Source organism: Nilaparvata lugens, chromosome 10, assembly GCF_014356525.2.
Source record: "Nilaparvata lugens isolate BPH chromosome 10, ASM1435652v1, whole genome shotgun sequence".
Lineage (NCBI taxonomy): Eukaryota > Metazoa > Arthropoda > Insecta > Hemiptera > Delphacidae > Nilaparvata > Nilaparvata lugens.
The window spans coordinates 9,463,684-9,485,584 of record NC_052513.1 but is presented as its reverse complement, the minus strand read 5'-3'; the positions used below and the strand labels follow the sequence as shown (position 1 = coordinate 9,485,584).

The 21,901-nt window shown below is 32.0% G+C and overlaps 2 protein-coding genes across 2 annotated transcripts in view; one reads left to right on the top strand and one right to left on the bottom strand.

The window, feature by feature from the left end:
* Nucleotides 1–880: 880 nt before the first annotated feature.
* Nucleotides 881–12,456, top strand: LOC111055922 (annexin B10). Its single transcript, XM_022343227.2, has 8 exons — nt 881–1,164; nt 3,314–3,517; nt 5,775–5,979; nt 7,008–7,108; nt 7,827–7,908; nt 9,413–9,595; nt 10,978–11,159; nt 12,082–12,456. The coding sequence occupies exons 1-8, from the start codon at nt 1,078–1,080 to the stop codon at nt 12,133–12,135; spliced, it is 1,098 nt and encodes a 365-aa protein (XP_022198919.2). The 5' UTR covers nt 881–1,077; the 3' UTR covers nt 12,136–12,456.
* A 3,407-nt stretch (nt 12,457–15,863) lies between these two features.
* Nucleotides 15,864–21,901, bottom strand: part of LOC111055920 — a 46,592-nt gene continuing 40,554 nt past the window's right edge. The window contains exons 14-16 of the mRNA XM_039436613.1: nt 21,554–21,672; nt 19,111–19,348; nt 15,864–15,989 (exon numbers count right to left, since the gene is read on the bottom strand). Of these exons, the coding sequence (XP_039292547.1) occupies nt 15,930–15,989; nt 19,111–19,348; nt 21,554–21,672 (417 nt within the window). The 3' untranslated portion in view covers nt 15,864–15,929. The remainder of the gene's footprint in view (nt 15,990–19,110; nt 19,349–21,553; nt 21,673–21,901) is intronic.

Genomic DNA, 21,901 nt, shown 5'->3' with positions numbered 1-21,901 from the left:
ATTATATCTTTTAATTATTTCATAATGAATTTTCACAATTAATATGAAATATTTTGTTGATTAATTATTGATTCTACATTGTTAAAAGACAATCTGGCAACAGATCAAAGCGAGAAAGAGATATATAGAGTGCTATCCGCTTTGTTGAATGATAGACAAGGATGGCAATACCATTCCTAAACAAACAATGTCATTATAAAGCAATAGAAAATTTATTAAAGACAGTCAGAAATCATGAACTGCATTTTAAATAACGTACGTGATTAAAACAGCAACTTTTACTGTTTATGTAGTGGTAGGCCCATAATATATAAATAATGCAACTTCCTAGTATGAGACTGAGAAATTTATTTTTTTTTGTAAATTCTAAGAAGGAAAGGGAGAAGATTGGGTTGGGAAGGAAGTTGGGAATATATTCATGAAACACTTTAACATTTACAAGGAGTTATATATATGTGACTCTGAAAGCCAGAAAGCGAAGTCATTTTTCAATTCTCAGTTTTTACTTCTTTTATAATGTATAGATAGACGACTGGTTAAATCCAGCAGTTGAAATGACTCAACTTTTTTATATCATACCTTATAGCTCCTCAGAATTCTTTTAAAAAATTTAATTTTGTATCAATTCATTAAATTCGTCATTTTTTCATATTAGTTGGTACTCGATAATTGCCAAATGTTTGCGATAAAATCGTTTGGAATAGGACTTCTCATTATCCATTGTAATCGAATGAGACTATCGGGTATATTGGGCAAAAGAAACTGTTATTGTGTAGCGTATATGCAAATTATTACAAGGTTGCAATCAGCCAACCAGGCATGTCCAATGGAAATCAGATTCACTATCATCTCGTCTCTACTGTATCAGCAAACTAGGAGTTTGTCAGATGGTGGGGTGTGGTGGGGGGAAGGGGAATGAGGATAAGATCTGAACAAACAAGACCAGTGCTATCCTGCTTCAATCGGTCTTTCTCTTTGTCTTCGATTCAGGATTAGTCTAGAGACCTGAAGCAGTAGGTACAGTGTAGTAGTCTTGTTGCTGGCACCGCAAGATAAGGTGACTGCATTTTTGGAGACATGTTTCATATGAAAAATTTGTGTTTAATTTTCTTAGTTTTCATTCCCAATGTAGTTTATTCAGCTGAAACATCAGGAAGTTTCCTTGTAAGTATCACAACTGATAAAAAATGTATTGATAGTGGGATAGGTAGTCTATTTGTTGAATCAGGTTTGATCGCGTTTAAAACTTCTGCGTACAATGACCTTCTTGCAAATATTTGATGTCATTATGTATTCATCGTCCCTCCTGGCAATGCAAGAGCGTTCTTGAAAATATATTTTTTCATCTCCAGACAAAATTTATTGTGAAACTTTCTAGAACTTTCAGTTATTTATAGTTATTAGATTTGAAGTTTAATCATAAAGTTAGGATTAATATTATTATCTATTATTCAAACTTTGTACGAAGTAGAATGTCTAATAAATTATATCATAATATCATTTCAATCAATGACTGTTTGATTTTACTTTCAAAGACTGCTTGCGATTCAAATATGCTCGCTCTCCATAATTATATAGAGCGTCGTCGTCATTCAAAAATCTTCAACTGTCGCATATTGCACGTGATAAAATTGATTCTCCACAGTTAATTTTTGTTTCTTATTGCAATAACACTTCTGTTTGTCTTGTTTATCGATTTGAATAAAATATTCTGAATTAATTCAATTCAATGTGCATAATTCTCTCTTGAAACAATCAATTGTTTCCCATTTGAGTAATATAAAACAAATCATTTTATAAAATTAGTAGAATTGATGGTGATGTTGTGAAATGATGATGATGTGATGTTGAAATCTCTCCATAATAAGAAAACAAAGATATTGTCAAATTTCACTAAAAATTAAAAAAAAAAACATTTTTAGTGAAATTTGACAATATCTTTGTTTTCTTATCAAATCATTTTAATTTGTTTTTCAATAATTGGCAGAATAAGCAGCTTTCTATAACTGTTGAATACAGAAACAGTTGATCTATTTATGCACGGTATGTTTGTAACTTGTATCCTACATATTCATATATTTGGAGTTGAATTCCAATTACAAATTATTTCGATAATCTATTACAGGCTACCGATCTGGCCATAAATTTATAATAGAGCTGATATTCATGATGATATACATGGAGCGATAGAACAACTGAACAGAATAATTGTAAAATAATGATGAGTAATATGATTCGCAGAAAAAGTCAAGGACCAATACCGTAGAGAAGGAAAATATAGTGTAGTAGGAAATCTGATTTGATGATGGATATGTATCTAATAAGGAAAAATGGAGTAAAATGCAAAAAAAGAATAAGGAATAACGCAAGTAGCTCACTGCTTTTATACCAAGAATTGGATTTTCATATACAGAAAAAAGAATATTAATTAGTTCTGTGAACAGTATAGAGACCTCGCGCAGTTATAAACCACAACATCCTTTAGAACTGTCCACTAGTACCCTTGTAATATGTTTATATATAAGATACTAGTTTCGGGAGTTACCTCATTCTCAAGCCTTGAGAATAAAATTATTTAGTACGTCTGTTTGTTATTTATTCCAAGTACGCGCAGTATCACGCTATTATAAAAATTCCAAGTTAAATTTATTTCATGTAGAGTTATAATTTAGACTCATGAGGAAGTTCTCAATTTAGTCAGTTCTATTTCTATTCTCCAATCAATGAGAAGGGATACCTATAATCCAAATTATTGTGTTTGATAAACTTGTTTGATAAAGTTGTTTCATATTGAAAAGTGCTATTATATTGTAATCTATTTGTTCTTCTTGTGAAATGGAAAACATTCTATTCTAAGAGGATGAATTTGAATCAGAGGGTTCTTGAATATTGAGATTAGGGTATATGTATAGGTACTTCGGATTTTATAAATTTCATAAGTGATTATTAGTCATTATCATCGATTAAAGCGTTCTGTTTCGATTGGGGTGGATAAAATGAAAGTACAATATTTACTCGTACAATTAACAAATACCATACGATAGCTCAGTTTTCATTAATTTTATTTTTCCACCTTTAAATCTCTAAAAGATAGAACAAATAAGCTGTTGTAGAATTTATTCATGATGCAACAAGTTGTATTTTCTACTAATGAATCTTCATGTTTCATACAATTTGTCTTCCTACAAGGGATTAGACAATTTGCATAATGTTATATACCGATTAACAAAATTAATCGGTATAATCGATTTACAAAATTTGAATACAAATAATAATTTTAGAAATAATATAATCTCTTCTTTTGCAATTTCAGGACAAAGAGAAACAGAACCAGGCCAACTCTGGACCGTCAGAAGTCACCCATGGCCATTTCAATGCATCAGCTGACGCCAAGCATCTCAATGACGCAGTTGTTGGCTTGGGAACTGACGAGGACAAAATTATCACAGTTTTAACTGGTAGGACAAACGCACAAAGACAAGAGATAAGGAAGGCTTATGAGAACCTATTTCATAAGGTACGGTACCGCAACTAATGTAATGCAGTCTTGTCACTGCTGGTTTTCCTCTTATCAACGTATTTTTATTTAGAACTATCTCCAATTTCAAGTCTTTCATCTGATTATATTGTTCATTAATCCCTCCAACCATTTTTTCTCAAATCAATAGCTATCTTCTACTTTAAAACATTAATCATTTCACGTTATTTTTGCTTCAGAGAATCATATAAATATTGATAGTAATTTTTTTTGTAAGTGACTAATGCATTTTGTCATTGAATTTCCGATTGAGTCACAACATCCATCATTAATTTTTTTCATTTTCTATTTCAACAGATTTCTAATTCCATTTCATATTCAATTTACATCCATCATAATATCATAATATACTACTATGCTAATAAGTAGGGAGAAGGCTAGGATGATTATGCTAATAAGTCAATTCAACATGAAATTTCCAGTTACTAGTTATACATTACTATTTTTAGTTACTTGTATTCCTAACTAATATTAATAGAAAATACATACGTTAGCTAATGTGTAGTAAGTACTTACATGACAAATCCATCCGCAAAAGATTAAAATGTAATAAAATTTAGTGAAAATAAGTAAAATTACCTTGAAAACATCAACGCTTTCCATTCAACGTATGCTGACAGTTTGAAGTGAATCTCACTATAGATGATGAATACGGTGTAGGCCTAACTTACTTCTAAACCTCCGTCTTGTATAGAAAAGAACTCGATGATAAATTACTCAGCTTTTAGAACTATGAAAGACAAAGACCTTGTGATGTTGATCGTCTTATCATTAATCAAATCCATTGACGTTGACTATCCCAAGTCGAGAAAAATAGTTTCATTTCAGCACCTCCGGGTATTTCATTCTTTTTCCTGTTTCACCTTATTAAGGTCATTCTTTATTTGGTCATTTTTTGCACTATTTTAGGCCTACTATGAAGTATGAATAAATAGTAGCCTACCAATGTGCTTTAGATCTATGATTCATCATAATTCATTATACTCTTATCATATACAATACGTTATAGCCCAAGGTACCTAGAATACAAGGTATAAATGTATAATATAAAATAATGTATAATGTATAATATAAAATATTGTATAATGTATAATATAAAATAATGTATAATGTAGAATATAAATATATTCTAGGTACATTGTTATAGCCTTATAGCATCAGGTGTATAGCATAAAACTGCGATAGATTGAGATAATAATTAATTTTTTAGGAATATTCGTCAGAAACGTATATACAGTATTATAACTTCTATTGACAATAATACACATTTTTCTCATTTTCTTCGTGCTGTACTCTGAGCCGTCCAATTGATAAAATGTTCATGTGAGATGAGGATGTATGCAATGTGATGTATCATATTTATCATATTATTGAATAAATAAATGTTTTATTATAGTAGCAAAAGAGAACATCAAAATGCATTACAACGTCAAACGGTAACAAAAGTAGACACATAACAGATAAATATAACTATAGGTACTATAAGTCACAATTGTACATAGATAAATAATTTTAACTAATTCTACACCCAGAAATAATTTTTCCTACAGTTACGTTGAAAAGTGGCCATTGCTGCACTGATTACAGAACGCAAAGAATCACTTTTCCGCTCTAGTGCGGGAAAAATTTTTCTGCACTCCAGATTTGCAACATGGCAACGCAAAATACTTAGTAGGTTATATGGAGCAACAGTGCAGCAAAATCAAAATGAAGTTGGTAACAGTGAGTGGGCTGCTATAGTGAGCAGAGGTGCAACGAAGCACAACGCGCTAATTATTAAGTAGATATTATAACCAAGGACAACGACAGCACAGTGCCCTACAGCACACACCACACAGCTGCCCCCCGCCATTCAAACACTACTAAGTTATTTGATGGATTTCAGGCAATTTTACCCATAATTACCCATTTTTCATATTCAATGGTAACTGTAGGAAAAACTTAATGTGAAATACGTGCGCAAAGTTCCTCTGCTGCACTCAAGAAACCATTCCGCCCTCGCCTACGGCTCGGGCGTAAACGTTTCTTTCGGTGCAGCAAACTGTCACTTTGCGCACTAGTTGCACAAATAACTATTTCTCTGATCTCAATATAATAATAATCAAGTAATAGGGCTATTCCACTTCAAGATTTATTTAGAAAAATTTATCTATTGTAAAGATACAATTCTTTGGCAAAGATTTGAATAGATAAATATTACATTTTTATAATATTATATTCCTTCTTTTGTTTCCAGGATCTGATTCAGGACTTGAAAGACGATACTTCTGGAAACTTTGAACAGGTTATTGTGGCACTAATGCTGGAGCCTCATGAGTTTTTGGCGAATGAAGTTCACAGGGCGCTCTATTCTATTCTACCAAAAGAGGCAACTTTAGCAGAAATTCTTTGCACAAAGTCTAAAAATGAATTGCACCCCATCATTCACGCTTATAATAAGAGTAAGAGACACAGTTCATTATATAATTAAAACTTGAAGATCTAATACACAAAACATAATTATATTTTTTCAAATGGATTTACTTAATACTTATCGATTTTTTTTAAACAAGAAATATTTTTTAAAAATAATCTCTCAATATCAATTGAAGAGGAGATATAAATTAAAAAAAACTGTTTACAATGCTGCCGACTTTCAATTTAAATAATAATTTTATCAAGTGATGAAACAAAATTCCCTAAAAATTGATATTTGACAAGTTATTATAGCGATGGTAGAGTTTTGTGACTTCATGGCTTATGTGTCCAATCTTCAATTTTTTTTGTATACAACTAGTTATAGGAATTATTATCATTATTATTGTTTAGACATGACATCAGACATTGAGTGATCCTACTCAAAATTTGATGTACCGTACCAAGTAACTATTGTGAATAAATAAATATCAAATTTTATTATTTCATATTGTCACTCTTTTCAAGGTTGAAGTTTACAAAAGAGAACCAAGTTAATAATATGTATATGTCCAGAAAATAAAATGAATAATAATATATAGGATAATGTTTATCATATATAAATTATAAATACCGGTATAGAAGAAATAATGAGTTAATTTATACAGTTTCTCTAGAATTGACCCTCTGATAGGAATGATGAATATTATGCACCATTTTCTATCTATGGTACGGTACCTACTTATTTGTACATCATACGATACATCTTTGAGAAGAGAGGATTAATTTGAACCTCTTTCAGATGAAATAGTTTTGGTAGAAAATTTCACCACATCCTAGGAATAATGAATAGTTATTATCTTAACGTAGTAATATTAAGAAGTAATAATTCATCAATCATATCACAATGAATTTTTTTATTTTTACTGACGGTACAGATATGGACTTCTTAGTCTATAACCGATAAGAAAAATACCCACATTTATATATGATAGTAGTTATAGTATTATAATACTGAAATACCACAGGTCCCAGAATTTACTTCCATTGACAATAAAATTGCACTTTTTTGCAGAGCACAGCACGCCTGTGAATCCGGTGTCCCTGAGAGATGACATAGAGGAGAACATTCAAGAAAGCTTCAGATCATTTTTGAAGAACATCATCAACGAACAGGTGAAATATTTATAGATTTTATAATTTTTTCAAGCAAAATTTTAAAACTACTGAATAGATTGAATCTTGATGTAGTCAATTCCATTATTGACTACAGTGTATATAGTGGTATTGTGTATATAGTGGACCACTATATAGTGGTATTGGCACTGTAGTCAATAGTGGAGTTGACTACATCAACGTCTTATTCTTTCAATTCGAGATATTGAATAATATATTATATAATTCCACGTGTTATTCAATATCACCTAGTAGTATTGATAACATAAACGTCATATTCTTTCAATTCTGGAGAAATAGCACAACATCTCTTATCATAAAATCAAATTATTAAAGATTGAATCTCCTTCTACTTCTGAGAATAAATAAAATATGATTCCATTTCGTATTTCTTATTAATTTAGTGAAATAGTTTACTGGGAGAAGGAAATTTCACACATGGAAATAATAAACATGATAGAATATTATGGTACTCATACAAATGCTTATGAATAACGTTTTTATAATAAAAGTTATTAAACATTAACACGAATTAATATGCTGTAATTTCACTGCTCATATTAGTTAATAGGATATTTCAATTTTGTGTAATGTTAAATTAATTACCTTATTTCTGGTAGCCTATGATATAAAGAAATTATCAAAATGAAATAGAAATCATCTACTGGGAACCCTTTTCAAAAATGGTACTAGTGGACTAAATCTAAATGTTTTTCAGACAAATCTGAGAGCAGACTCCGGTGTCAACAATGATAAGCAACTCATTGAGCAGCAACTGAAGTCCATCCCCAGAGACTTGGGTATGTATGATGTTTCCCAAATTATTCAAAATTCATTGTAAAGGTATATTTCCTGTATAGTACGTATCGGCTTCACTTTTCCCAAATCTTTTAATTGCCTATTAAATTCATATCTCACAATCAGTTATCTTATTCTAGTTATACCCTACATAATAGGTACAACTAAAATATAGTTACTATATTCCTCTCGTTAATAACTTTTGAATTTTTTTCCACTCTCAACTTCCTCATTATTGTCGTCATAAGAACTGAATGAAAAACTGATATTAATAGAAATAATCTATTATGCTGATCTATAATAATATCGCTCACTTTTAATAAAAATATTATTCTATTATAAAAAATAACTTTTTCCTCCACCTACTGTCAAAAGTACTTACTTTACTCCCTGAAACATGATACTAAAGTGTCACTTTTTCGCTCTCGGTACTAAAAAACAGAAAAACTCCCTAGGGAGTAAAAGTGACTCCATTTAAATAACATGGGAAGCATCTCTATTTTAAAAACGTACATTTGGAATAGGTCAGAAGGTCTAAGCTCAGATGAGGAAGCATATAGAGTAGTCATTAAACCAACTAAATTCAATACCTCAACCAGACATTTGATCGATATATAAAATTTATGTTTGTATACTGAAATTATTATTACAAACTTCATATCACTATACTAAAAAAAATGTATATATTTTTTCTTTTATTCCATGTCATTCAAAATATCAGCCAACGAATATTACTTATTAACTAATCAAATTTGAAACGGGAACTTCATCATAGCTGTAGTTTTGGCTGTCATTGTTGTTACAACTTTAGCCGACAGATAGTGCTGTCGGAGGAGAACTGTGATTACAAGCCAGCTGTTTCTGTTTACTTTTTAGATTATGTTGTAACACATTGTTTGGTCACATACGTTTTTAAAAATTATTTTATTAGCAGTTTTTATAAAAATGTAGGTGGAGGAAAAATGTTGTGTATGTCACGAGTGAAAAATGTTTTTTCTCCCTCAGGAAAATTGTTGCCCTCGGCTTCGCCTCGGGCTTCAAACTTTTCCCTCAGGGAGAAAAAACAGCACTTTTCACTCTAGATATACAAATAACTATTTTATCTCAATAGGTAATAACTTTTTTATTTTTTTCTACTCTCAACTTCCTCATTATTGTCGTCATAAGAGCTGAATGGAAAACTGATATTAATAGAAATAATCTAATAAGCTGATCTATAATAATATCACTCACTTTTAATAAATATTAGTCTGTTATAAAAAATGAAAGGATATGAGTGAAAAGTTAATAATCATATATGGTAGCCTATCTTAATGTGTGTTATAATTCAAATGATTGAGAGATGAATTTACAGAAAAACTTGCGCATTATATTTAGAATTTGTTCATTTTGTAAGGTATAATCTGAAATTTTGCGTGGAGCAATTCAAGCACGCTTCCTTGATGAGTACTAAAAATTACCATGCTCTTTTCAAAAAATGTTCATCGAATGCTTATATTGTTTCAGATCAATGTCAGCCAGCAGAAAACAAAGTTCTTTTCGACATGTTATCAAAAGAGAGTTTTGAGCACATCAGAAATATTTCAGCATTATTCGAGGAAAGAAACGCTAATTATTCCAGAAAAATGCATGATTATGTGAAGGATTTCTGCCCTGAAGATATGCTCACAGAAGCCTACTTGACAGTCAGTAAGTATAGCCCATCCCAATCATAGAAGGAAGATGGAAAAATGTAAATGATAATTAGTTATCTTCTCAGTGACTATATATTAGTAGGATCTCAAGCTGCTCTCGTCTCGTAGCGTAGAACAAAATGACTTTTTATTATTACGAAACGGCATAGGGGCCGATATAGAAGTGGGAGTGGAGATAAATAAAAAATTCTAATAAATTGTGTTTTTATCTCACACTTTTACAACAGTACTCACGTGCAAGGAGTAGCTAGAAGATGTAAATAACTCCTTGTACGCTGAAGATGTGGCTTAGTGCCATGAAACGCGTCCGACAAGCAACAAAATCGTGAGTACTGTTGTAAAAGTGTAAGATAACAAAATTTATTTGAATTTTTTTATTTATCCCCACTCTCACTTCTATATCGCCATTCATCAATACTGTTTATAAAGTATACAAAGCTTTCCTCATCTCATGAAAGTTCAAATGATTATGATTAAAATTAAATTGAATAAATTAATAACATTATTATGGGTGAATGTCAATACACCTAATATGAGTTTGGTTTGAGTGAATTTATCAACACAGGTCAAAGTACCTATTTTCAGTAATACATGCCAAAAACTACATACACCCACTAATATAAATCAATTATAGGGGCTTCTGTTGATGTTTATATTTTGTGTATCTGGCAATTTTAATCCAAAGGGTGATTGCAGTGAAGGCTCGTAAGCATAATTACGAATGTAACACTGTATATGAATTCTAAATCTGTTCTGAATTATCTTACACTAATATAAATCAATTATAGGGGCTTCTGTTGATGTTTATATTTTGTGTATCTGGCAATTTTAATCCAAAGGGTGATTGCAGTGAAGGCTCGTAAGCATAATTACCAATGTAACACTGTATATGAATTCTAAATCTGTTCTTTTTAGTGTACCCTAGTAAATTTTTATTTGAACTTTTAAATATAAAATAAGAAAAAACAACTAGGTTCAGATGTTCAATTCATCAAGTTTTTAAAACTGTTCTTTTTAATTAATGATTGGGTTTAAAAAAATTCATTCCAGTGAAGGCCTTTACCGTATGCATGATGAACCATATGTGTATTATACACTCTCCTGTGCTAGGCAAACTACCAACACTGGACAGACACGCAACGCAGTGAGTCAGACAGAACTAAAAGTATTGTTCACTTTGACTTGCATGAGTGTATTCACATCTAGCAGCAACTGGCCGCACAGACACAGAACAGCAAGGCCATGCAAATTACTGTCTGTCAGTGTTGGACAATGTAAATGACGCTTCAACTAGGCACACTCTACACTAGTGTACTAGGCACTCAAAAAACTGTCCTTTTCAATAAATAATGATTGGCGATTGTTATCTGTTTGCAGTGTACTATGCATCATCGCCTGCTGAGTTCTACGCCCACCGCTTGGATGGAGCCATGATTGGTCTGGGAACCAATGACCACACCCTCATCAGAATCATTGTTGGTCGCAGTGAAATCGATATTGGCCAAATAAAACAGGTTTATAAGCAGCTGTTCAATACCACTTTGGAATATTCGATTGAGGTGAGAGCAGCTTTAATATCAGAATATCATATATTAGCAGAATGTAGGCTCATCTCTAAGTTTATAATATTATTACTGTTTAATGGGAAAAATATTAAAATGCATACCGTAGTTCTTGTATGAGAAATACTTTTATAAAATTCATGAAAAATGAATAATTGAGCCTTTGCTGAATAACAAGGATTTTACTGATACATTTTCATGGTTACTGTTTCATTGATGTTTTTAATGATGTTACATTTTATTATTGCTCTCGAAAAAACTATCAATATCTAATGTATATTGTTCTATGGGCCTTGTTGATTATCTTTCACTTTTACTACTATTCATTAAACATATTTATATTTGTGCCCATTGATAGGTTTTATTATTTAATTTTATTTTGTAGGTCATACAAGTTAACACATACTATTCTGAATCTTTTTTAAAATTGAGCAATTTATAATAAAATTTAGCATTTTCAGTTGCTTTAATTACTGACACTTTTCATCACTGGAAATCGATTGTATGTAGGCGAATTGTATCTGATATAGATGGTAATCCCAAACACGAAGTTAGAACCTGTTTTGGCTAGAATAGAATATTGAAGGAGAATTTAATTTATGATTCCAAGAAACTAATGTATGTACTTTCTTATTTTTGGACATTGGGATCAATATTTCATACTGAATGTACCAGAAATAGAAGAAAAATGATTATATATTTTTCAGTATACATTCATATTCTTGGGCTATTTGAGACCAATATTTTACCCTAAATGTAAATAGGCCAATATCAGAAATAGAAAAAAGAAGTGAATGTTCTCAAAACAATCACGCTACATCAATTTATCAGAGTTGGGTGATACAAGACTATTTTTCATTTCATATTAATTTTACGACTATTCTGTATTCTACTAATTGAAGATCTTTCCATTTCACAGCAAGAAACCTCAGGCAGCTATAAGAAGACTCTGCTCAAATTGATAGAAAAATGAACTTGAGAGGATCCAAGTATGCATCCATGAAGATCAGAGAAACACTTCATCCAAAATAATCTGTTGTTTGTTCTTTGTTTCAAAGTGATCTGAAAATCGTGATAACAATGGTACACAATATTAAAACTATGAATAAGTTTAAAGTGAAGATCGATGAGTCCACGAACAAAAATGCATGCGTATGCGATCTGACAAATTTTATTTTTACTGTCTTAATTTTAATCATATCTCGAATTTTTAATATTAAAAATGACAATATTTTCTATACGACTGATTTAATTTTATTGCCGCTTTTAATTACAATAGATAATATAAGGTATACTTCTGATTTTGTCTCATTGCACACCACCACTGTCCGCAGTGCAATGTTACGCTTCATTCGTCCATTTCACATCTGTCTGCGACTGCAGACGTCAAAATGCCCACTTGACTCTGTTTCTCGTAAATCAACAAGGTGATGAATAGAATAATGATGCCATATTTAATCTACGTGATGAGTTTGCTGCGGTCTGAATTAAAACTTACATTTGAAACAACGGAGAGAAATAGTTTCAAAAAATAAAGCTAACATAACGGTATGCTTCAGATAACGGTGTGAAGCTTTAATCTCATCTAACTGGAAACTGCAACTGTTTATGACACGGTAATTAGATTCTCACTGATGACAGTTGAAAGACTGATCTTTCAACTATTCCAATCAATAAGTCTTTCATGATTTATTTCAGTCATGATTTCCTATAAAATGGTACTCTGTAAGGTTGAGGTAAAAAATATTCGTTCAAGTGCCATCTTTGAAGTACGGTACACTCAATCTTCCATAAATTTAAAGATAATGGGCATTAATTTATTCTTGAAAATTACTCAAGATTTTCTCTATCTAGGATGTCCGATAGAATTCTCCACTATGATCCTTTTGGAATAACGCTCAGAGCCAAGGTGATAAGAAAAATATAGTTAACATGCAAAGCATTTTCACAACACTTAATTCAAAAATCTATTTATTTATATTTCAGAGATCTTACAATAATGAACAAAAATTATACATTAATGATTAGTTTCTTTCAACAACTATGAACATTTGTTACAAATTTTAAAATTGTATTATATTAATTGATAAATATAAGCCAAGTTTTTATATCATCTTCACATAATAATAGAACCACTGATAAAAGATAGATTTTGTTCATACATGGTAATATTTAACAACTATAGCTGATAATAACAAGATTATATTCTTCAAGTCACAGTATTTTTGTGAGAGTAGTCGGGATGAAAATTAGTGCCATTCAATATTGATATATATTTTAGTAAGTTATCTATAGTGGAGCATAAATATTTATTTAGAAAACTTCGATACCGTAATTACCGAATACAACGTCCACATCGCTAAAATATTACCTTTAAACATGAATACTGAATACCACAAAGCAATCGTTTGATAGGAGAAATATATTGAATAGATATTAAAACTACTATAGTGTTTTTATCATATATTCTAACATATAATTGAGACAAGAACGAATGATCCCTGTATACGGTAAATCGGTTGATTGTTTCCCCATACATATATCATAATATGATTGTAACACAATTTATTAGAAAATCTTAGGCTATAATTTTCTTATCAAGATAAGACATAGTTGAAATAAACTTGAATAACTATTGAGTTCAATTTGTTATTAAGTGCGGTTTATCAAGTGTTTCTTAGACTAAAACAGCTTAGCGTTCTCTGTTATTGGGAGTAAACAATTACATTTTTATATTATTATATATTGATTTGTTATAAAATAGATTCTTAGTTATATTTATTTCTCTGACTAGTTCTATCACAGACAAATTGTCAACTTGTCCTCGAAATAATTTCAATCATGTTGAAATAAATGTCAAAATAAATACAGTATTATATCAATAAACTAACACAATTTTTCTATATTTTAGAATGTCATTTTTGAAAAATCGTCTTTAGAGAGATGGATAGAAAAATTGAACAGATTGAGTTGATAGAATATGTTTGGGTGGAATTCAATTCGATAGGACATTTCAATATAATTAATAAAACAATAGATTGAATCTTGTTCTAAGTTCTTATTGAGGTTTTGCAGATAATTCTTTTACAGTTTAATGTACCCATTTGTTCAATTTCTGATCACCTTGGGTGAATATAAAAGCAGTGAAAAAACCAGAATGATAAGAAACATCACATTTTATGAAACAGGAATGCAGTTGAATAATGGTAATTTTGCCTTCGAACTCTTAAAAAATCACAGATACAGGCAATAATTGGCACAGACTTTAGCTGTCCTTCCATGTACAATCTTAGCTTGATGTGTATTTCGAACAAAAATATATAGGAATAAGATAAACATATAACAATAAAAGTAAACATACACGTACAAACATAACATGAACACTAACAACTAATCAACTTAAAGATAAATACTATAAATCAGTCACAACATTACATAGAAGAATTATGAAATGTAAATTATAAACGAAGCTATTAGAAAAAATAAGGCTACTTGAATTAAAAACTATTTGATAATAAATGCAAATGCATAATACTTCGAGAGGGAAGGACCTTTATTACTGAAACTAGGGTTTAAGAATAAGTACATCGAATACTCACTTGAGTGAATAAAACAAACTAAGATCAAAAAATTGTATAGATTCAATAGAATTTAATTTTAATTATTTAAAATAGATAAAACGATTTTGTAGGTTATACATCAACTTTTATTGTACACAAACTGAAAACCTAAGTCTACATAATACTATTATATGGAGAGATCTGAATTATAAAATTAAAGCAATGAATTAGCTTTGTCTATACTTATTATTTTAGACTGTCAAATTAATATTATTATTTTAGACTATTTCAAATACTCAAGTGTCCAAAGATTTCAAAAGCTCAAAAGAAACTCAAAATGGATAGTATTAGGAGATTCCCATACTTATCAATTTGACTAGTATCTCAAATGTATTCTTCATACTTTTATACAAAAATAAGCAAAGCTTTTTAGAAAATTATTTTTAACTTTCCAGAATCCCGAATTTCATATCCAATAACTTATTATTTATTTATGATTATAATGATAGTAATGCAATTGATGTTTTACAGGTAATTTTGGAATTGAAAAGCACTAAAGTAATTTCTTAAAGGAGTCGAAAATTTAATAAATTTCAATAGGAAATAGGCATTTTTGAGTTGGTAATATTTTATTTATATCTATGGACCTTGAATTTTCAGAATGATGCTCTTTGGTGATACTTTTATTACATTAAAGATGAATTACATTTAAATATTTCAAAAAAATTTTGATTCATCAAAATTTATGATTTTGATTGATGACCGTGAAATTCATCACATTGGAAGTAAAATAAAAATTTGGAATAGAATGCTTGATAAAAATAGCACTTCACTATGAAGTAAATTTCACATTATTGTTATTAGAGATTTGGTGAAATTGTTCCATGACGAAATAAAAGCACAGCATGTCTCTGTGTTCTAGAATAGATCCATTTACACAAGAAACACGAGAATTTAAGAATTCATAAACAGGACTTCCATTTGATGCTCATGGCATGTTTACAAATTATCTTCAACTGGGTTTCATCACAACATAAAACTGACGATGATGCATGCTATTCGCAACGAAACTCACAATTCGAAGCTTGAAAGAGACAATTAACTTTGTCTGGAGAATACTTTGCATCAATAATATTGTTTTATAATGATAATAGTGATTACCTTGGCTTTTCATCCTTATGGAACAGCATAACGTGCAGTAGTGTAATCAGGAAGAGAAAAAGAAATTAAGAGCTCTGTTCAGATCATAATCTGCTGCCAACGCCAGCTGAAAAAATGAAGTGGAACAAAAAATAAAGATACAAATCATTTTATAGAAATTCTCTAAACGCTTTCAATTTATCATAAGTCTGAAAACTTTCTTAACGAATTCAATGTTGTACTGATAGTTCAATTATTTTTGACAATTTCATCTTATTTGAATGAATGTAGATTGAGAATTCAACGCTCAATTCCCCTAAATTATTCGAAATTCATTCATAAATCAATTTATTACAATGGGAAAATACCAGAGAGACCTTGTAGCCTGCAAAACTTACCTACTTCCTCATTGTTATGAATATTTTGAATGGAGGTGAAAAATTTCAGCCATTTTGGATAATATAGCATTTATGTTACAGTTGTTCGATTCCAAGTGCTCAAATCTAACCAAAACTTGTTAAATTTCAACTCTCTTGGCGCAGTTTATGGGCAATTAATCTGAGTTTTAGCACATATTCATTATTTCAGATGATATTTGAATGCATTACTGATCATTCACAATTAATAGTCAGTGGACTGTTAAGGAGTTGGAATTGAACAAGTTTTGGTGTTAACTAACTCAAAAGACTGTAATATGAATACTTTGCAAAATGGGTGAAATTTCAGTGAATAACTATTAAAATATAATACCAACAAGATACACTAGATATTTTACACGAGGTCAATTTATTACGAGTCTTTATTCACGAGGTGAATTTATTCATGTTGTAATCTTCATGGAAAATTTCCAAAATACTCTCGTAGGGTACCAACGTCCAAAAATCTACCGAGTATACAGTATGTCCCACGAAAGGTGTAACAGCCAAAGACCATAATAAATTCTAAATGACATTTGCAACCAAAAATGTCAAGTAAAATTTTCTTATATCAACGCCAGCTGAAAAAATGAAATGGAACAAAAAATAAAGATACAAATCATTTTATAGAAATTCTCTAAACGCTTTCAATTTATCATAACTCTGAAAACTTTCTTAACGAATTTATCAAACTTATTATCTTAGTTTTCAAGATCAATCGATTTTTCGATATTTTTGAGAAACATCAATAACTAGAAAACTATTAGTCAAAAACTATTTCTAAGGATATGGTTGAAGATAGGAAGAGATTGCTAATAAGATTAATATAATTTGTTCCTTTGTTTGGCGTTTTTGAACGTTTTATAAGAGCTCAAAGTTGAAGAAAATACATTCGTCAGGTTCTAAGTCTAATTTCAAACAGTTAAACGCTCATAAGAAGTTCAAAAACGTCAAAGGAACAAATAAAAATCTTCTTAAAAATTTCTTCCTCCTTCCAACCATATCTTTAGAATTAGATTCTGACTGATACTTTTCTAGTTTTAAAAAAATATCGAAAAATCTATATATCTTGAAAAATAAGGTCGATATAAGAAAATTTTACTGGACATTTTTTTGTTGCAAATTCATGTAGAATCTATGGTCTAGTGAATGGTATTATTTTATATCCTTTTCAGAGAATCTGCAATTAGGCTATTTGTTGAAACACCGCCGATTTATGTGGTTACATCACAATATTATACTCTCTGTAAACTATGAACAAGAATTCGGAGGACCTTGAGAGAGGATATGATAATATTACTCACCACTCGATGTGCGGCTGATGGTGGGGGCGCCCCTTGCTGGTTCCTTGCACTTATATGAGGTTTGAGTGAGAAAGTGGTGAAATGAGAGGTGAACGGGAATAGTTATTTGTGCAACTAGTGCGCAAAGTGTCAGTTTGCTGCACCGAAAGAAACGCTTACGCCCGAGCCGTAGGCGAGGGCGGAATGGTTTCTTGAGTGCAGCAGAGGAACTTTGCGCACGTATTTCACATTAAGTTTTTCCTACAGTTACCATTGAATATGAAAAGTGGGTAATTATGGGTAAAATTGCCTGAAATGCATCAAATGTTTTTCTGTGTAATTTTATTATTGATAAAAACCTTAATCCTAAAGTCCTCGTTGTCCTTGGTTATAATATATAATGAATAATAATTAGCGCGTTGTGCTTGGTTGCACCTCTGCTCACTATAGCAGCCACAGCAGTCACTGTTACCAACTTCATTTTGATTTTGCTGCACTGTTGCTCCATATAACCTACTTAGTATTTTGCGTTGCCAAGTTGCAAATCTGGAGTGCAGAAAAATTTTTCCCGCACTAGAGCGGAAAAGTGATTCTTTGCGTTCTGTAATCAGTGCAGCCATGGCCACTTTTCAACGTAACTGTAGGAAAATAAATTAGAGGAATATTTATATATGAGAGCGAGAGTGAGAGAGTGAGAGTTTGCGAGAGTGCACAAATTATAGGTTAACGACTAACGACACTGGAGTACTGTTTCACACTGAGCTCAGGGAGTGACTGACTCCCGGGAGAATCAACAACCGAGCAGCCGGCAGGCGTCCTATCTGGCAATGATAAGATAAGCTGCCGCAACACTATCGTTATCCAAATCGCAACAGTTTATTCTCATGAATTATTTTTTCATACTTTCAAATAAAGTACTCTTCTTCTCAACCTTTTCCTACTCAGGTGGGGTCAGCATTTCGGGTTAGTCGCTTCCAGGCATGGGCTTCGATTGGTGTAAGTCCCTTCTCTATAAGATCTTGGGCGATGTAATTTTCCCATTATTTCTCCTAGTGCCTTCGACATCTAAGTGGTCGACCCTTTTTCCCCACATAATCGTCCTCACTTTTCTCTTCATGTCCGTACCACTGCAATCTCTATTCTTGTATTTTCATCGATATTTGAAAAAAAAGACTAGAAGTACTTTTTAAAATAAAATACTTTGATCCAATTCAATCTAAATCACTTTTTGCTATTAGAAAAGCAGTCAAATATTTTACAATAAACAAATCACTCACTGTGTCAAGAAGATGGCGGACCTGCCGAAAGATTTCGATGTCACAGTGAGTGATTAATTCATTTATTGTAAAATATTTGACTGCTAGTCGTTTTTACTAATGGCAAAAAATGATTTAATAATAAGCAGTTCATGATGGAAAAAACATTGAATAATTCAATCTAGTCTTCGACTGTTACATTTTTTGTGGGACGCTCTGTATACTGTAACATTTCAAATGAATAAATATTGACATTTTTAGAGAAATGGTGATAGCAAATAGAGATTAGTGACCTGTACAAGTTCGGTGCGAGTAGCCAAGTTGCCGATGACACCTGACAGCTCGGTGAGACAGGCTTCGAGCCGCGCCGAGTCCTGAGGCATTTCCTGTGAGTGCGAGTGAGACATCCTTTGGTTGGCGGGCATCTCCTGTGAATGCGAGTGAGACACCTTCAGGTTGGCCGAAAAGTCGTTGGCTAGCTGCGACAGACCCGCGCCACTATGTTGGGCGTTGTTCATCTTCTCACTCTTTCTGCAAAGTTCAAATTCATCGTAAACAATTTTTTTTATTTTTATTTATTTTATTTTTTTTTATTTGTTGATAGAATTACAAATCTACAGGATTTACAGGAGATTTATGAGACTATGATTAAGAAATTGAAATAACACAACTCATAATCAAATCAAATGATTTCAATTTCCAATTTATCGGTGTTCAAGTTTTCTTAATGAGAATATGATTAAGAAATTTAAATAATAACAGGAAGGATGGAAGGAGCACGAAAGAGAGGAAGACCAAGAAGGCACTCACCTCCTGTTACTTTTTACCAGGAAGGCGATGCATTCAGGAGGTTGAGGAGGACCTTTGCACCAAGGAAAAACGTGGATGGAAACGTTTAGTCCAACAGAGAATGAATTGGGGGCGTATTAATTATACAGGAAGCCAAGGCCCACCCAGGGCTGTAGAGCGTCAAAAGAAGAAGAAGAAATTCAAACTAAATGGAAAAAGTGATCTTTATAATCGAGATAAATCCAGAAGATATTTTTCTTTTATATTATTATTGTTTTCCAATTTTATTTCATATTTTCATTGTGTTTTTGGGATAAACATGATTTGAATTTATTGATTCAGATTGAAAACATATGAGAGGATATTCAATGGTAATAGTATCCTAATTAATTATCAAATTTAAGATAAAAGTAGACAGAATGAGAACAAGAAGTTTAAATTATTATAATAAGTTGCCCCCTGTGGGTTGGGGGAGATTTGAGTCGAACATCGTACTCAAGAATTTGTTGAAAACCAGAATTCATCCACAGTATCCCTGCTTGTCGTAGAAGGCGACAAAAAGGGACCCCAAGGCAACTCCAGAAGTTGCCTTGCCTTCAAACCCACGGGATCTGCCTCATCAGGGGTGTTTCGGAGGGGCAAGAGGAAAAACCAAAGAGACCAGAGATTGGTGAAACTCAGGCACAGATGTAGGTCAAGAGGTTGAGTCAAGGGTAACCAGGTGCCCTAGAGGCAATTTGGCAACCCTTCCTTCAGCGGAAGGACCTACAAAGAAGCCAGGAGTGGAACTCACGTAGGTCACGATTTTGTGGGTAGAGAGACCAAACCTCACCACTGCTCAAAGAAGGGCGGCCATTTAGGTAAAGCTTCTTGGGAGAGGTGAGGCTTTTGACCATGCGGAGTTTCGGAGGGGCAAAAAGAAAAAACCAAGAGACCAGAGATGGGTGAAACTCCAGGCACAAATGTGGGTCAAGAGGCTGAGTCAAGGGTGGCCGGGCGCCCTAGAGGCAACTTGGCCACCCCTTCCTCAGCGGAAGGACCTTCAAAGAAGGCCAGGAGTGGAACTCACGTAGGTCACAAGGACTAATCAGTCTGAAGAGACTGCCAAGCATATCACACTGGATTGCGACAAGCAACGGGGATATTAGCATAGGGAAAACCCCTGGTTCTTGTAAAAGACACAGGTATTGGTTTGCCTAACTAACATACTACTTGGGAACATAATAAGCCTCGGTTGACGTATGGGGGTTCTTCGAACCTTTGGATCCTTGAATCCGTCCCTTCAAAAATAATAATAATAATGATTATAATAAGTTAAACTGAATGAAACACTAGCTATAGTCAGCATATAATATCTACTGCAGAATATTAAAAAAGTATAGCTAATTGTGACAGTAATTTGTGAACATAAAATTAGAAGAGGACACTTTAAGACCCCATCTCGGTTTGAACGGGGATAAATCAGCTGTTGATTTTAACCTGGAATGAAAAACATTATATCATAGAGAAAAGATAGCATAATAAGATATCTCATGGTATAGGTCGTTAATGTTCCAAATTTCAAGCCGATTCTTTGTCAACTCAAGCCGATTACTATCGACTACTCACTACTGTCCATTATGTTTTGGCCAGGTGAGAGTGTGATAACGGAACAGTATGAGAGACTACAAGCGTCACATAGCTGCACGAAAAATAACTATCGGCTTGAGTTAACAGTGAAATTTTTAACATAAACGTCCTATACCAAGGGATATCTTCTTATTCTATCTCTCCTCTATGATATAATGTGTTTCATTCCGATATACCATTTTTTATGCTATCTTTTATCTATGATCATACGACAATCGTAGATTAGCGTTAAACGTAGATAGTCCTAAGACAAGTGAGACAAGACGAGACGATAATAATAAGTGCAAAATAAACAATGGAATAGCAATTGACACTCACCTTCTGTTACCCCATATCATGAGGTCATAGATTTCAGTCTGTAGATTTTGAGGAAGCTCTTCAAATAATTCGGAATCCATGATATCGGGATGCGATGAGATAAAGTTCAAGCAAGAACTCTGAAAATTAAGACATGTTGTGAGTGAAATCTTAGTAGAAATGTGCATTTATTGAACCATGCATCAGATAAGAATAAGAATGTTTTATTATTCCTTCACAAGTTGCAATGAAATAATTTATAACACAAACACATGGCGTCAACACTGAACACAATAATTGGAAATTTGAAGCTCCTTGGCAGAGTACAGTAGAATAATTCCAAAAAAATGACAATAAATTATGGAAGAA

Bases quoted from the DNA above. Each gene is read 5' to 3' on its own strand.
- LOC111055922 (XM_022343227.2), top strand. From the start codon at position 1,078: ATGTTTCATATGAAAAATTTGTGTTTAATTTTCTTAGTTTTCATTCCC. The intron at 7,909-9,412 runs GTATGTATGATG...ATATTGTTTCAG, and splicing joins GTCCATCCCCAGAGACTTGG to ATCAATGTCAGCCAGCAGAA. The intron at 9,596-10,977 runs GTAAGTATAGCC...ATCTGTTTGCAG, and splicing joins AGAAGCCTACTTGACAGTCA to TGTACTATGCATCATCGCCT.